General features: G+C 40.0%; 2 protein-coding genes across 4 annotated transcripts; one reads left to right on the top strand and one right to left on the bottom strand.

Annotated features, from left to right (window-relative positions):
• Window positions 1-404: 404 nt before the first annotated feature.
• Window positions 405-2,528, top strand: dio3a (iodothyronine deiodinase 3a). Its single transcript, XM_026152270.2, has one exon. It carries the CDS (start codon window positions 1,205-1,207, stop codon window positions 1,988-1,990), a length of 786 nt encoding a protein of 261 aa, XP_026008055.1. The 5' UTR covers window positions 405-1,204; the 3' UTR covers window positions 1,991-2,528.
• A 6,047-nt stretch (window positions 2,529-8,575) lies between these two features.
• On the bottom strand, window positions 8,576-16,986 carry dlk1 (delta like non-canonical Notch ligand 1). 3 transcript variants are annotated; one of them, XM_026152792.2, is made up of 7 exons: window positions 16,779-16,973; window positions 16,631-16,648; window positions 16,234-16,313; window positions 15,959-16,022; window positions 15,389-15,519; window positions 14,459-14,600; window positions 8,576-9,610 (listed from the first exon to the last, which is right to left on the bottom strand). In XM_026152792.2, the coding sequence occupies exons 3-7, from the start codon at window positions 16,283-16,285 to the stop codon at window positions 8,824-8,826; spliced, it is 1,176 nt and encodes a 391-aa protein (XP_026008577.1). In that variant the 5' UTR covers window positions 16,286-16,313; window positions 16,631-16,648; window positions 16,779-16,973; the 3' UTR covers window positions 8,576-8,823. The 3 variants fall into 3 exon arrangements, with proteins under 3 accessions (XP_026008577.1, XP_026008574.1, XP_026008575.1); XM_026152789.2 differs by having other exon boundaries at window positions 16,631-16,645; window positions 16,779-16,972; XM_026152790.2 differs by lacking the exon at window positions 16,631-16,648 and having other exon boundaries at window positions 16,779-16,986.
• Between the last annotated feature and the right edge of the window lie 955 nt (window positions 16,987-17,941).

Here is a 17,941-nt window from a genome sequence, read left to right as displayed (position 1 = left end):
GGCAAAGCAGTGAATCAGTGAGTTTAATTTTCTGTATCGATGGCATTTAATTTTTTGAGTTCAGTCAGCCATGCCCATCCGATTATCTCAGGCTCAAAAAAAGTGTATTTTCTTTTTCAGAAATGATGTCAGTGTATGTTATCTATTCAACTAAATGACTTTTCCCCCCCTAAATTGTTGTTATCTGATTATGAGTATTAAAAATTGTGATGTAGTTTAGATAGTCTGAAGTCTACTTTGAACTAGGCCATTATTGGCTGTCTGCGTTTAACAGACAGTGTGCACATGGCCTGCCTAATCTTGTTTTGTGGTACAGTCCGCCCGACAATGCCGCACAGTCTTTTTACATGTGGCAGATATTTTTGTTTTTTGTATCAGACAACTGGCACAAAAACAGTGGAGACCTCAGTCCTTACACCAGGAAAGAAAAAAATCAAAACAAAAACCAACAAGAAGAAATCAAAACAAACCAAAGGTGTTCCACATTTTTGGAGACGTCTGAGTGAGGCGAGGAGCACTGGCACCCTTTTACTCAACAAACAGATGTGTCCACTTGTGTTGTGATGGAGGACAAAAGAAAAGGATTTGGGACGCATGAAAAACAATTTTGGCTGAGAGTGATTTGAAATGTAAGACCTCACAATTCACAGCAGGAATGTGTTACTAGTTTGACTTTGTTTTTCTTCTGAGTTTAAGTTAAGAATTATGAGAAATAAAAGCTTTTTTTTTCTTTTTAAAAATTGTCTTTTTTGTTTTCCAGAGTCAGCCTTTTAAGCTCAGATTTTTTATGATAAAAATTTCCTCAAATGTAACTGCTCCCCCCCCCCCCCCCCCCAATGTCACATTAATGATTTTGCATATCCTTATATTTCTCCCACAGTTGTACCTAAGACTTGCTTTTAACATCTCTTTTGATATTCTGATGATTAAAAACAAAAACAAATTATATATGAGAGACTGCCCATAACGCAGCGCTTTGGTGCACCCTATCCAGCACCGTTGGCTTTTGGCTGTGACTACAAGCTGCGGAATTGACAGAAGGTAATCCCCGCCATGTGAGGCCTCGACCCCGGTTTGGAGGCGGGGTGTGATTCATTCAAATCTGCCAGTGCTATAAAAAGAGGGGAAGTTGCAAGTAACCCAACTTCAACCCACAAGATCGTGGCATAACGCTAGACAAATCGGGTTGTTATTAGAGGTGATAATGAATACTCTTAAAACTATTAAAAATGCAATAGTTTGTTTAGTCCTGTTGCCTCGTTTTTTGGTGGCAGCTGTCATGTTTTGGCTGCTTGACTTTTTATGCATAAGAAAAAGAGTGTTCTTCAGGATGAAGGAGCAGGAGGGCGATGCCATTGATCCTCCTCTGTGCATATCGGACTCCAATCGGCTCTTCAGCCTTGAGTCCCTTAAGGCAGTCTGGCACGGACACAAACTGGACTTCCTGAAAGCAGCGCATCTTGGACAGGTAGCGCCCAACACCGAAGTTGTCCAGCTGGAGGATCAGCGGCGCAGCCGTATCCTCGACTACGCACAGGACAAGAGACCGCTTATCCTCAATTTTGGCAGCTGCACCTGACCACCGTTCATGGCACGTCTGAAGGCTTTCCAGGAGGTTGTGAGGGAGAATGCAGACATAGCAGACTCTTTAGTTGTATACATCGAGGAAGCACACCCCTCCGACGGCTGGATGAGCACCGACGCGCCATATCAGATCCCCAAACACCGGTGTCTGGAGGACAGGCTGAACGCTGCGCAGCTGATGCATCTGGAAGTGCCCGGCAGCCTGGTCGTGGTTGACAGCATGGAAAACTCCTCCAACGCTGCATACGGAGCTTATTTTGACAGACTTTATATCCTGCAGGAGGGAAAGATAGTTTACCAGGGTGGTAGAGGACCTGAGGGGTATCGGATCTCAGAGCTCAGAGACTGGCTGAATCGATATAGAGACGGGCTGGACAGATCCAATAACCAAGTTATACACGTGTAGATTAATTTTCACACTTTTAGAGCTGCTACTTAAAAATAAAACAACATATGCTGCATTTTTTCAGTATTGTAACTACCCTTAGATAGATTTTCATTAATGGTGTATTTATTTTTTCATAAGGGACTGAATTAAAGAAAGGTGCTGTATAGGGTGTCCTCCTTCCTTTAATACTGGACATCTATACATCCTCTTAGGACCCACCTACAAAAGGTTAGTTTGTTTGGACTTTGGTGCCGAACACATGCACTTTGTATATGTCTGTATACGTTCTTTTTTCTCCTCGTGGAAATGCGCCTCTATGATTTTTTTCCCCCACTCGGGACTTAGAGATGTGCGCATCACTTTGCTCACCAGTATTGTTATGAAGTTCGGTTTTTAAATGGGATAAATCCAGAGAACCGATATTGATGTTTTCCATACTAGTGAGCAGAGTGAAGATGGTTCTCTCTGCCTTGCGTGGCGCAAAAAGACTTTGTAAATGTTCCGTTTTATGGATGGCATTTTATTGTATCCAATAAATTCTTTGGTTTACTCCTTCTTTTGGCCTTTTTTGTTTATTTGTTTGTTGTAAGCACAATACTTAAAGTGGACAAGTTAAATTATTGGTGCCTGCATGCAAGCCAGGGTTATGGCATGCGCGCGCGCGTGTGTGTGTCTTTATATTTTGTTTTTACAATGAAGCATGCTGTGTACAGATTTAACTGCCATTCGGTCTCGTAGAAGTGAAAGACGATTGCTCATCTGAAAGATGTTTTAGATTAAATCTTTCTCAAGAGCATAACGGTAATTTTGTTTAAATTGAATCAATTTCAATATTTTTTCTCTAAAATCAGCCATTTGCTGCAAGCAAGTTTTCTCTTTGCAAAAATGGTGAAATATTGCATTTGTAATTAGTGGTCAACCACTTAAACTATACAGTTGGTTATGGTGGGATGGCTCTAGGAAAAAAAGAGAGAGAGAGAAAAAATCCATTGTTCTCCACACCCCCACCTTCCTAAACCTTTGACCTCTTACAATTAAATGAGGATCATCAGAGTTTATCCTATTATGCTAAGTGATACTTCCACCTGCAAGGGTCTAAATACACTAATGTTTTCAGGGTTAGCAAACCAATCCCACATCAGAACACAGTCCTTCAAAACGTCAGACGTCTGCAGCTAATACTGAATATCAATGCCGTGGCATCACCCGGTCTAAAAACATGCATAATGATTTGTAATGATCTAATGTGATTTAATTCAGCCATGCAGAGTAAAAAGTATAAAGCTGAAGAAAGAGCTCTTCTGATGCTTCAGACACAGGTCACAACGCAATGAAGACACAACAGTGGGCAATGGCTTGGACACAGATGACTCAGGAAACCATATAATAACTGTGACACAGCCCTTACATGGAGCAACATCTTGTCAGATGATTTGGTTCCCTGTGTCGTTATTATTCATAGTCAGCTTTGGGATACAGAGTCCTTACCTCCAGCAAGGAGTCACAACCAGGGGTACAAATCACTGTAGACACAACACAACAAGCTTTTAGAAATGTAAATGTATTGACGACACAAGGATGCTCTTTGTTGTCAAAGTGGGTTTTTTTTTTCCTTTGTCAGAAAACGGTTCTTATGAATCACTGCTTTGAAATGAATCAGAGTTTGCTCTAAATATCACTTGGTCTGTGAGATAAGTGGGTGGAGTTGATGGAAATGAAAGGAGGCTTTTGTTATGGTTCAGGAAAACTACATCGCTCTGATTTCTCTTTTATCCAACACACGGCAGTAAAACAGACAATGCCCTTGCAGTTTAAAGTATCTGGCCACCAGACCTTTTTCAGTGTCTGTGGTCCCAGGATTAGACACTCAGCAGCCAATTGACACGCTCACCCCACATTAGTCTCCCATAATAAAGAAATGTACTAAAAAAATGTTGTTGAGCATCACAAGAGCATAAATATTGCACAGATAAAATGGAACCCACCTTGGTTGACCTGACAATAGTTTATAGCAGACATCTTTTTGTTTTAGGAACTCACAAGCCCAAAACATTTGGCGCCAGAGTAACAGAGAGGAGAATTAACTCCAGCACTGTTAAAGAACATGTTGCTGGTCTGACTACAGAGGCTTACCAGTGACCCGACTTTACGGCTCATCTGGAACACATTTAACACACAAACACACAGTATTTATGCGGAGCTGACAGCTGACAGAGGGGTACCTGCCTGAGTGAAATATAACTTTCAGTGTATCCAGTGTGCACCCCTCAAAAGAGACCCCAACTGGAATGCTTTAGATTTGGATTCTTTCCATGTGTGATTTTCCATATGCTGAGTCTCATCTCTCTGCGGAGAGGCAGACAGGAACAAAGGGTTAAGGGTCTCCGGCTAAGTGGTGAGATTTAACTTTTGCTGCTCTGTTTTGTTTTATGACTTGAAGGGAGCAGACTGGGTCTGCTGAGGTGGTTTTTTTCTGCTTCCCTGGTCAGCTTTGAAGGTGAGGGCCCCTCTCTCCCCAGGGTCATAACTCCACAAATGAATGTCTGGTGGTGGGGAGCGAGGGGGGCCTCAGCACACACAAAAAGGTTTCAGGGAAACTAGCGTGTTACTACTTAACCAGCTTTTAAACCATCTATTTTATAATGGTCAAAAAGAAATCCAAATTCTGAAGTGAAACACACAAATAGAATAGAATAGAATAGAATAGAATAGCCTTTATTGTCATTGTACAGAGTACAACGAAATTGGAAATAGAGGCACTATATGGAAATAAGAAGTGTTGCATTATTAACATGAACTCGTTTCATGTTTTATTTTTGCAGTACAGATGCTAAAAGATATTTCAATTTTCTGTTTAAGGATAGGTTTAGTATGTGTGTGTTTGTGTGAGTGTGTGTGTCAGATGAGGGATATGCAGGAACACAGCAGGAGTCCCTGAAACATTTTCCAATGAAGCTCAGTCAGCAGTGAAAAATGGCTGGGTGTAACTTGGAAAAAACACTGATTGTCACCCCAATCGTGAACTGAAATGACCTGGCAACAAAGTGGAAAATGAGCTGTTATGTGGGACAGGCAGCACTCATCCCCGAGTCTTGTGATGGCTTGCATTATTGTGCAGAACAAGAGCAGCGGAATGGAAGCTGCAAAACATAACCTACATATTTTTACAATCTTACCAAGTATGCAGTTTCCATACATTACAAATATATATTATATATAGGAAATATTAAAATACTAATCAAGCAAAACATTTAAAAAATAATGGTTTTGTATAGATTTAAATGATATAGTGGCAGCTGTCTTGTTTCCAGATGTATAAAAACTGTGTATAACTTATAATTAACTGATGAAAGCAAAATGCAGTGTTCTCAGTGCATTGAAATGCTGCACTCGGTGTCCAGCTTGTGGCTATAGCCTTTCCTCTTTCTTTAGATGGATGACACCCTGTGGCCATACTTGGTGACTGCATAGCTTTTTTTTAGAGCAGACTGAAGCACAGTGAGTGGAACACAGCTGAACTCTTATTTTGATGTTGGAGAGCCTTAATGGAAAACAGAAAGCCTCCGACTATATTGTTAAAGAAATGTCAGTCCTACTTGAAGAACTGACGATGTGTTTATCATTCTGATATTGAAATGAACAACACTTTAATTGAATGTTTAGTGCTGGATTCTTTAGATGTTATAATAAAGTTCTATGTGATGAGCTTTTAATGTTCAAAGGAAATTTGCCATGTCTCTGGCCCACGATGGCAGTTAGAGGAAACTGTTTTAAATATTTAGATGTTAAAGCCTGTGCACAATTATTCTCCACTTATACAAGTGTTTTCACTTACGCACCTCTTTGGGCCTTTTCTGGGGACAATTTAGGAATGTAGAAGTGCTCCATAAAAATCTGCACACTCCCTGCTCTTGGTTTTGTTGCACCTGTCAAATTCACAATTTCTCCTCACCTACAAAATCATGAGTAGTCGGGCCTCGTCATATCTTAATGACCTCATTGTTAGGATGTTATACTTCGTTATGCTGCAGTAAGCTTAGATTTCTGTGGCTTCCCATCATGCTAAGCCTTTCTTCTTTCACTCTTGATATGTTTATACATCAATATTGTTCAATCTCCCCCCACCCCCAGTCAGTAGCTGCAGATGGCCGCTCCTCCCTCAGCCTGGTTCTGCTGGAGGGTTCTTCCTGTTAAAAATCAGTTTTTCCTTCCCACTGTCACAAAGTGCTTGCTCTAGGGAGTAGTCTGATTCTTGAGTATTCTAATATTATAGAGTCTTTATTTTATAATATAAATCTCCTTGATGAGTCTTGTTGTAAATGTATGTTATGTGAATAAAACTGGATTGAATTGCAGACATTAGATTAGGAAAACTTCATCCGGTTATACACTGTTTATAGTTTTATAGACTGTTTATAGTTTACAGTCTGAAATGTACACACGGTGGATCAAACAGCAAGTTTGAGAGGTTGTAACTTGGAACAAGCTTCTAGTCACTACAATCACTTCAGCCTGGCACTTTCCTGCTATCTGTTCTGCTTCTATTCTTTAAAATGGTAATAAATGCAAATTGAGAGTTACACTATTATATCAAAATTAAGTCAAAATGAACTCGACATGAAACAAGAGAGGCAGGATCTACTACTCTACTACTAACTTATTATTCTCATTAACACACAGTTTGAAGAAACTGTAATTTCACCTTAAACTAACCGGGCACATAAACACAATTTGACTGAAACAATTTGAAACTGTCTTTTTCCTGTTTACTGTCCTTTGCTACAGTCTCCAACATACACTGCACTTGCTATCTTTTCCAGCCATGGTTGATAGTATAAAAAATAGCAAACACATGATCAAATCCAAAGATCTAACAGAGAAACAATGTATCATAAAAAAGAACTTATAAAAACATCTTTATTACAATTTGTAGAACATTTTAGGCTTTTACGAGGGGTTGACCTGCCAGATTTGACATGGCTGTCTGGAATGGTGCCGTAGAGGAGTAATGTATAACTGTACCAGAAGATGGAGACACAGACTGTTATCTGAAACCTTTACAGCCAGTGGAGGCGTGTGGACAGAGCCTTTATTATCACTCTGCTGAGAACCATCAAGACGGCCTTGGGGAAAAATTTATGAAGGAGATCAGAGCAGGAGAGCAGATGTTTGTATGATTTTAGAACAGGTGGTGGTGGTGCACTCGCAGCATGTGTATCAGTTGGACTTTGCACTGTTAAACAGCTGACGCACTGCATGAGCCTTGGGGAGGATCTGATCTTGTCTCCAACTGTCTGTTGTGTGAAGAAAACAGCAGCTAAAAGCAATAAAATCAAGACCAATGACCAACTAAGGTGGAAATCAAGTCAAATACAAGACTAAAGTCACCTTTGTGTACAAGCATGTGACACTGCAAGCATTTTAGTTAGGCGGACACATTGTGGCGTATTTTATTAAAAGCGATAGACAAGCAAACGTTTTCAAAGTACAACAGTGAATTATCTCAGAATAATACAAGTCCTAAATGACTGTAATTGCAACCTCCTGCTAGATAAACCACTTGTACATCATTATGTTTTACTTCTGCATGTCAGAAAATGAAATGTAGATAACCAGCCAATTAGAGAGTTATGATAAACAATAAGGAGGCTGAAGGGGACTTACTGAGAAAGCGACAGAATCTTTAACCTTGAAATCCCAGCAATCCTCATATCAGCAGTGATGCTTTACACACAGTACTATTCACATCAGTCTGCATATTTCCTGTGTAACAGACGTGTATTTTCAATATTTTGACATATATTAGGTTTTCATGGGAATCACGTTTCCTCCATTTAGAGTGGATGGCCATCTCATGCGTGAAGCAAACTAATAACACTGAAACAGGTGTTGCAGTACCAATTTCAGAGCTCATTGATGCATAATAACACTGACAGTAAGACGCACTAGTGGAAAATCTTATAAAAGCTCATGGAACACGAGTTTTAGAACGACCAGGGATTAATCATTGATATAAATAGGTGAAAACGAGTTAGCAAAACAAATAATGTCATTATATCAGACTCGACATCTATACTTACCTTTCAAATTAATGTCTGATATGATGCAGTGGGTAGCAGCTGTGTGGTATATGAAAAAGTAAATTACCTTTTTAGACATCTGAAATACATTTATTACATTAAAAACAACATTTTCTGTAGAGTTCATCCCTGCAGGATTTGCACAGCTGTTTGGGTGGCATGTAACACGATCTATAGCCACGTGTTATTTGCACTGAAAACACTCACAATATGTATTTTTGCATTTATAAAGAATCTGGAAATTCACAACATGCTGTATGAAGGAGGTTTGGGCTACAATAAACGATGACGTCTTATTGGCTTATCTTTGAAATGAGAGATTGCAGCTCTGATGGTGCTCATGAAAGTACAAACTAAAAGTCAGCAGCTCAGTCACTTTGTACCGACTATTATGAATTCAAATATATTTTTCATTTTCTTAATTAACCCCACTTCCTAATTAGATCAACTCATGAGAAAGAAGTAAATAGAAAGAGGCCACGCAATGACATATTTTTAACAACATGCTATGTGAGAGAACATGTTTCACATAATTATACATTTTAATGGCAATTTTGGATTAAAAATACATTTACAAACCAGCGTCATGTATATCCATTTGGTCCAGCAGACTTTACATTCAAACATGTACCGGGATAGCCCACCAGCTCTCGGTTATACACACTTTAAACACAACTGCACGACAGTCATAGCTTTTTAATCGCTGCTATTTTTACACATTCACATTCAACTTCTTCCAGGGGGAGTGTGGGTGAGGATGAGATGATATTATCAGATGGAGGTGTAGTGCCTCCCAAAGCTGGTGAGTCTAATCTTCTCTGGCAGGATGATGTTTACCGAGTGTTCCGCCTCTTCCTGGCTTGTGCTGCCAGCTTCTCTCAGCAGGTGCTCCCTTTGCTGCCGGACAAGCTGGCTGTACTTGGCATTCGCCAGCCACGTCTCACAGCGGCCAAAAAACACAATGCCTGTAGTGCCCAAGATGACCAGGCAGGTGAGCAGTGCTAGCAAGCTGAAGCAGACAAGCTGACCATGCGTAACGAGGACACCGGACGAGTGAACCGTCTCCTTCAGGGTGATCTTGAGCAGATCTCTCTCAGGTGGTCTCAGCAATTTGTGGAAGGCATGAGCGGGGAGGGAGTAGTGCTGTGGAGTCAGAGCAAACACTCTGTCCACAGGCTTGGCAGCAACCGGCTTGGATCTGTTTCTTGGTCTGTGCAGCAGGGAGCATGTGGGACCTGTAAACCATTTCTGGCAAATGCACCGGAAGGTTCCATCAGGTTGACCGACACAGGTGCCCTCGTTGGCACAGGGCCGCCCGGCGCAGGGAGAGAGGCTGGTGGTGTCATTACAAGTGAAACCAGTGAAGCCGTGTGGACAGACACATGTGAAAGTCAGGCCATGGTTTGTACAGTTGCCACCGTTGAGGCAAGGGTTAGGCTGGCAACTGTCAATGCCGATCTCACAGAAGTCTCCGGAAAATCCAGGGGGACATAAGCAGGAAGAAAAGGCTGCTGAGCCCTCGGCATCCATACATGTGCCTCCGTTCTGGCAAGGAGAGCTGGAGGACAGGACATAAGAGACATAAAGGAAAACAGAGTGTCCTGTGATTTACATAAATGTAGAGCAGTACAGTGCATGCTTTAGCCTGTGGTTATAAAACAGCAATAAGCAGGGGGAAATTGGTTTAATCATACGTGTCGATTTCAAGGTAGAGATGTTAATGGAAAATTTACAGGAATAATAAAGGAATCAATATTCCTCAACAGGGGAGAAAATTCCTCTAATCTTAAAGCTACAAAAAAATCTCACTGAATTACCAGAAATATGAGTTTTCACAAAGCTGGAATAAACATTTATTGTACATACATGGTTGTCCTTTCATTTAAGGATTTGATGCATTTGATGTTACATAAAATGTAAAAGTTCAAGGAAAGTGTAATTAACAATGAGCAAAATTAGTGTTGTTGTTAAACGCAACAGCTCCTTCCGACAAACATGAAATTCAAAGTAAGGAAAATGCTGTTGCCTGCTGTGTTGCGCTTTATGTGTTAACTACATTTCTAAATAACAATACAGTTCCTTATCAAACATTTCCTTGCTTCCGTCCTGCTCTGTCGTGCACAATTGCACAACAATTGCCTGACCTCAGTTTGTGCAGGATGAAAATGATAGAGTTGATCACAGCATTTCCAGATATGCACATTTCTGTGGATTTAAGACAAATATGGCAGATAAATACCGAGGTAATAAACTAGTAGTCAAGCTAATTACTTTCTAGAGAGTAGGAAAGTTTTATAACTTGTTTTTGAAGAAGTGAGAAATGTATAATACATTACTTTTTTTGAGTAATGACTCTAACACTGTGATGAATATGAACTGCTACTAGCAATTATTTATTTATTAATCTGGGGGTTACACTCATGATTATTTTCTTGTTCTTCAGGAAAATAAAAGGGCAAAGATGAGGCTGTATTGATAAATACCCAATACACCTTTTGAAACTGCTTATTTTGACCAAGCTCCTGTCTTTTTACAAAAACACACAGTTTATTAGACAATTTAGACCAAAAAAAGCATCAGACCTTCACAAACAAAAGGCTGAAACTGAGACACAACTGCAAAATTACTGAATCAATCGAAGTCAAAACTTGTAATTGCTACTGCACGTAATGCTTATTAATACTGTGATATTGATTTCGGTCATTTCTCTCAGCACTAATGGCTTATTTTGTGCAAATTAAAAATCTGTACGAGTATCATGATGACGCCTCAGCGCTGCATCTGCTAATCTTCTCGCAGGCGTATAAGCAGCAGATCTGATCGATGTAACCATGCTTCACAAAGTGCATGATGAGAACCTGTTATATAAAGTAATCAATATCTGTAGGAGTATTTCATGTAATTACACAAGTGTCTAACACTGTGCCTCAGTGAGTCAAAAGAATAATAGCACCATCCTTTTTTAGAAGCCTCTGGTGCCTCGCAGAGGAGCTGATTAATGAAACCTCGTGCAGGGTTTCTAATTGAGATGAATTCCCCCAGAATACAAGTCAAGGTTCAGTTGTCTCACTGTTGGGATTAAATGATTATTTTTTTAACCAGAAACAAAGCCAAAAAAATAATCCTGGATATAGCATTATTAACCACTGAGAGAAGTCCAAGCAATGCACTTAGCTGTATGACATAAGATGTGGAGATGGATTTGCTGCTGAGGGCAGCACAGTGATGCCTCCCAACCTGCGAGGAGCTTATCCAAGGCTGGATTGGATAAGCGATTAAGAAAATGAATGGATGGGTAATTATTTTTGAAAATAAGAGGAGAGCTGACAATTCTCTATCGATGTTATGTAAGCTATTGAATTTTAGGTGTATTTCAAGTCAACAACAAGGCTGCCTGACAGAGGAAAATACATGCTGTGGTTCAGAGTGTGGAGGGCTGTGTCAGACAACTGAATCCCCAGAGAGTCTTTTATATTCATTTGACAGGCAGGAGGAAGATTCCTTCAGGGACCAATTCTGTCTGCAACCCATCTGTGTGCAGGCACGGGATGCAAGGCTGTTTTTGTTGTGATATTATCTCAAATGTCCAGGCAGGGTTTGTGTTTAAAAGCATCACCTACCATTGAACGGATGACCAGATTAATACTCAAATGTTGCTCATAAGCCAGTAAAAGTGGAACGTTTTTAGGAATGTGACTCTAACAGCTTAAGTAGTGGTAAAAGCAAATAGATGTGATTAACCTGAGAAACTTATCTCTAAGTTCAAATATAAGTTCTGTGTTAACATGGCAGGGCTCTTTGCAGCATATTTTCCAATCAGAAGTTGAATCTTATATATCGATAATATTGGATATTACATTAAAAATGACAAAACTCTGATTTTGAGTCGGTTTACAACAGTTACTATTTTTTGCAGGTAATGAGGCCCCCGACAGACATGAGTAGATGCTCTAAAATTTTCCTGGCGATGCTCTCCCGGGGCTTCGGTACAGCCAGCTGTCATGAAAGCAATCGCGGATTTCATCATTATGCAAATGATTTCCAGCCTGTGCATTTTCGTGCACACCTGTTGTTATCCAACTGATTTTGGAGAACCACTGATATCTCTATGATAGAAGCCTGCTTTGTTGCTGTCATCTTTTTGACCCCCACCTCTTCCCCTCTTTGTTGACATTCAACTCCACCTAAATCTAAAAGTCAACTCGCAATCAGCTGGGAGCCACGCGTGAGCTCTGTTGTGCTTGGACTAACACTGAGACAACACACACTCACAGACAGTGAAATAAATCCATTGAAATGAAAGCTCAGACTTAAGAGATTAATGAATCAGATCAGTTGTTTTATTTTAAATTTATGGTGCTGAAGAGCGCACAACAAAGCATCAAAATGTAACTGTCCAAATATTTAGGCCTTTGGAACAATCATATCAACGAGTGATGACCCTTGTGCTACGGTAATATGATATTTCTGAACGATCTGCCAAAGGCCTTGAAATTCATCTTTGATACAGACGGATGTTAAGTGCGCATCAGTTGTGTTCGCCAGCTGCCAAAGGACGAGCGGATTACTGGTCACATTCTGAGTGATGGAGTATCCGAAATGTGACAAGCAATTATGGTGTATTTGATCTTGAAAATTTGACTTTAAAGGATGAAGCCTCTGAAGTGGGATGCAGCTTATGATGCTGCCCTGGTACACACAGTCAGCTACTTTAGGGAGGAGCACAATAAACATAGCTGCAGGGCTACAAATTTACTGAAATTCTTTCTTTATACAACCGAGCTGTCTTGGATTTGACATGAAGGGGAATTGTTTGCCCAAAGCCATATTTTGTGTTTGTTTTGGCTAAGTGAGCCTCATCATCTTACACATTGCAGTGTTTTACAATTGCTGGTTGAAAGTAAAGCATGATTCCATCATGCAAAAAAACAACAAAGATCAAATGAGTACAAAGCATGGTATGAATGTGACACTGGGGTATTTGGCTGCAATTTACTTCATGGCTGACCGTGTTAGCGACCAACAGTTTAAAGTTAGTGGAGAAGGACATTTGATACAGAATATGGGCATAGCATCTAGATCTTAAACTTAAGCCAACACAATATGCATTATCTCTACTCTTCAAGAGGGCCAGTTGCTCTGATTGGAAGAAGTGCTCTGATTGCATATAAGTCAAGGACTGACTTTATTCATGGCCCTGAGTAAATACTTTTCTTATGGATTCATAGTGTTAATCAATATTTTCAAGTGTTATTTAGTCCAGCATAAACTTTAAGTTGTACATTATGTTCCCATTTAAAGTGGAACTGATGATAAATCAGTGCAAGCTTTAGTCTGTGGCTCTCTTTTGATTGGCAAGTCATTTAATGTATGAGTGTGCAGTTTGTTCCACCTCTTGCATCACATCTGGTTTAAAAAAAACAAGCTGGCAATAGCCGAAAGCTAAAGGCAAGGCTTCAAAAAGGTTATGATGATCTATTATATACAGCCAGTGTTTGCAAATAAGCCACTTTTTGTCACGGTTCCTGGGTTTTGGACCAGGGCTTTTAAGTTTGGGGATTTTTAGGTTTCTCTATTTTTCCTTTCTGTTTTCCCAGTCATGTCCCCGTGTCTCTCTGGTCCCTCAGTGTTTTGTCTCCATTGTTGTCTGGTTTCCCTGTTTGTTCTGGCAAGTTAGTCCCGGTCTCTCTGTTTATCACTTCCTGTTTTATCTCGACAGTCCTTCATCTCACCCGCGTCATGTTTTGCATTCCCCGTCTCGTCAGTTAGATTCTATTCAGCTGTGTTCCCCCAGGTGTTTCCACTCACTGCCTCCCTCATGGTGTGTGACTCGTTGTCTGCCTGTGTAGCCTCAAGTCAGTTTATTCCTGCTTAGCTCAGTTTGTGTTTTTTGTTTCTTTTGCCCTTTTGTCAGCGTTAAAATGAAGCTGTGATTTTGAGTTACGACAATCTGCTGAGTCCTGCATCTAGAGCCACACTCTGTTCACTGCAAACCCGTTCCCATGACACTTCTGACAGATATAAAAAATACTGGCGGCCGCCGGTGCTTCCCCTCAGGCTCCTACTAGATGCACTTGTGGTACGAATTTGAAAATCCTACGTCGCCTCGTTCTAGAGTTGACATGTTCACCTACCCAGCCAGTGTTGTGATAATAATATCCCATCACCCTTTTACAGCCGAGGAGGTAAAAGGTGTGACTGTTATGTTATGTTTACGATTTGTTGCTCTATTGTATAGTATTGTACATTGTATAGTATAGTCTGAGGGCTGATATACCTACCTACACGCATACTAAATAGCAATAGAGCAATTAGGAAAAAATAACCATAAAATATTTGAGGGAACATAGGGGATAAGACTGAAAATAAGTATTCCCCTGCTTATGAACTCAAAAGTTTTTTGTACCCATTTGTAAGACAAAGTCCTCTCCTCCGGTGGCAGTTTTCTCCAGAGAAGCCAGGGGGGCAGACACACAGGTATCGTCCCTCTCCGGTCTCTATGCAAGTGGCATTAATAGCACAAGGCCTGGATGAACACAAGCGAATATCTGTGGTAAAAAGAGAAAGGAAAAAAAAATACTAATAAGTATGCTGTTTTTAGATCTTGTAGGTTCTCTCTCTCTCCCTGTGTCTCTGTGGCTGATTTTTCCTCTCGTCTTTGTTTCCACTCTCACACTACACTCCCCACCACAGCATCTTGTCACCAAGAACAAAACTGAGAACATAACCAACTGCGTTACACAGGCAAGTGGCTCATATGCTCCAACAGAATAAAAGATGCACTATGCGTGCTGATAAAGAGGTCACACTGAGCTGGAAGCCAGAAAAAAAATCTCTCTTCTTCTTCCTTTGTTTCTTCCTTTGTTTCTTCCTTTGTTTCTTCCTTTGTTTCTTCCTTTGCTCCAGGGTCTCCAAGTCCTTTTGTGTGATAATGGCCACTATAGATACTATGATTATAATCAAAATCCTTGAACTAAAATAGGGCATCTAATTAAATGTTAATGTGACTTTAACAATAACATTTTCATCGGGGTATTTTCATAAATTAATAACGCATGCGTTATTCAATGGCACAAGGGAAGGTAGTTTATCATGAGGATGTTGGCAGTTTTATTAGGGGTTTCAGCTTTCCTTGTTGTTGGCAGATTTCCATAGTCAGATTATTTATGCTCCGACTATGCCCTTGGGAAAAATACAGTTAACTATATTATAGAGACCAGCCTGATCTCTCTGGACCCATGTATCTCTAGAGCTCTGTGACTCACCCTGACCTCTTGTATATCAGTATTGAGGGCAGATTGAGATAGGAGTGCCTGGGGAGCCTAATGACACTTACCTTGGTCACAAAGGCTGCCCACCCAGCCCTCCTCACAGATACACTGCCATGCCTTCTCACATGTGCCGTGCAGACAGCCAGGGAAGGGTACACAGTGGTCACAGTTGTCTCCTTGCCACCCTGGTTTGCACCTGAATGAGGTTAAATAAAGGCATTAAATCTGAACTATTAATACACCACCCAATGAGCTTCGCAGTCCTGCTCTTGGTCCGATATTATCTGCATGTTTTTACAATTAAAGTGACATCAAATGCTGCGATTTACGATTGCTGTAATTGGTTAATCTTTCTAAATACCCACAGCAACAGGGTACAGTCATTTTGGCTAAAGAGTAGATTCAGAAGGTTTTGCCAGAAACAAAAACATGAGGAAACCTTTTAAATTATCTGTCGGGATAACAATGCTTTTTACTGTTTAAACAAAGAACAGACTTGGCAGCTGACTTACACATAATGCAAGCGCCAAAAACAGAGATTCACTTGGCTGAATTGTTATTGTATTTCTCCAAAAGCCATTTGCTTCTCCTGAGGTAAAATAGAATCTACACAGAAATCTGAGGTCGTTCAGTACCTGCACTTCCCGGGCTTCTCACAAAAACCCTTTTCTGTGCTGCACCCTGTGCTGCATTCCCAACCTTTGAGAAAGGAAGACATCAGCATGTTGGCATCACAAAATAAAAAACACACACGAAAGATTCACAACAATAAAATATTAAATCCCTGGTCTTCTATTTCCACGCAGGGAGAAAAGGAGTTGGGGTTGTTTCTTTTTTCTTTTTTCATGAACTGACTCAAATCTCTTTGTGTCGCTGTCAGCTGCCTCGGCTGATCGAAATCTAAGATTACCTTTGACGATGTTTGTCACGGAGAGAATTAAGACCACAGCTGTGAGATGCATCGTAATTTCGAGGAAGACCCCTTTTGTCCTGCAAAATACAAAGCAGCTGATATAAAGAGCTCTCGCTTCGTGGAGAAGCGACATCTTCCATCTAGAAAAAGGACACTAGTTAAAAGTTGATTTTTGAAAAAAGAAAACCACGTTAAGATTCGTTCACAATTAAGAGGATCCTACACAAAAAGATCTACATAGCGCTTTTAGATTTTTAGTTTTAAAAATATATCTGTACGAGATTTTTTTTAAAATACACTGAGCTTGACTTTAAATATAAATATAAATGCATATGCATGTATATATTTGGGGGTGATTTACTGTATTCCTGTTTATTTTTGGAAACTGACGCACCTGAACCGTATGCGTCTTCTCCCAAAGGTATCCATTACGCACGAGCACGCAGAAAATGAGAAAAGACATTCATTTAAACACAATCTTCATCTTTCTTTTTTTTTTTTAATAAAAGACAAAAACCTCTGACTTAAATGAACTGCCTTACCTATGTCGCCCAGTCGTTCTGCTCCCAAGTGACTTCGACCATATTTCACAGGTTTGCTTTTTTCTGCTTTCTTTCCTTTAATCCAAGCAACGTGCTAATGAAAGTGATACCACAGGTGTACTCGTGGTCTGGCTGCTGAAGGTGGACCTGAAGGTTTTGACGGGACTGCTGCATCGTGAAGCGTCCCAGTGCTGCATGCTCCTCCCACCTTCTGAGGGAGAATGCGTGCACCAATCTGACCCCGTGGGAGAGAAGTGCAATAGTTGTACAGTAGTCACATTAGCTGGCTGGCTGACTTTAGTTTGCAAATGTCTAACTTTATGTCTAACTTTGGGCAAAACAAAGGAAGAAAACAAGAAAGAAAACAAACGAACCTATGTCTACGGATATCTTGTTTGTTTTTCAGGCAATAATAAATTATTCAAAGGTGATGGAGACACATGATTCTTGTACACATGATTCTTCATCTTTATTTTTGGAAATTGGACACACCTGAAGTATATACGTCTTCTCTCAAAGGTATCCATTACGCACGAGCCCCACAGACAGGGAGAAACAGTTAAGGCTTAGGTACATAACTAGGCCGTGTATTTGAAATATTAAAAGTAAGGGTATATCTGAAATGTCCAATTTTGGCGTTAATTATTAATTTTATTATAGTAGACTTATTTAATATTAATACTCGTGTTAACCACAGATTTATTTTGCTAAATATAATAAAGCATTTATTGCAAGAGCTTTTATACAGAACTCCTTATGACATTTGGGCTGAACATTACTTTTAGCCAAATAATATGAAGGAACAACACAATGTGAAATTTCTACTGCACAGAAGGGAAAAAAATGTAAGAACAAGAATAAATGTTGTTATTTTCGTTTCACCAGGTCTGAAAATCAACCTCACATACAAAGAAAAACACACGATGCAAACGAGATAAAAAGCAAAAAAGCAAACAATCAGTCACAACGTATTTTGAAAGCAAGCCAGAGGACACTGATGGAAGAATATTGCACTATACTTTATCCAAACGTCAAAAAAATTGCACTGTTGAGAGAACAGAAGTTCAATGTCATAAATTTTTACGTATCTTCAAGAAATATGGAAATAATATGGATGATAGATAGATAGATAGATAGATAGATAGATAGATAGATAGGTAGGT

The sequence above is a fragment of the Astatotilapia calliptera genome, chromosome 19, assembly GCF_964374335.1.
Source record: "Astatotilapia calliptera chromosome 19, fAstCal68.1, whole genome shotgun sequence".
Taxonomy (NCBI): Eukaryota; Metazoa; Chordata; class Actinopteri; order Cichliformes; family Cichlidae; genus Astatotilapia; species Astatotilapia calliptera.
Note: the sequence above shows the minus strand (reverse complement) of the source record. Positions and strands in the feature narration are given on the sequence as shown.

Coding starts and splice junctions, on each gene's coding strand:
- dlk1 (XM_026152790.2), bottom strand. CDS start 16,285: ATGCATCTCACAGCTGTGGTCTTAATTCTCTCCGTGACAAACATCGTC. Junction 15,520..15,958: donor GAGAAGCCCGGGAAGTGCAG/GTACTGAACGAC, acceptor AACCTCATTCAG/GTGCAAACCAGGGTGGCAAG. Junction 14,601..15,388: donor GGGCAGCCTTTGTGACCAAG/GTAAGTGTCATT, acceptor TTTTTACCACAG/ATATTCGCTTGTGTTCATCC.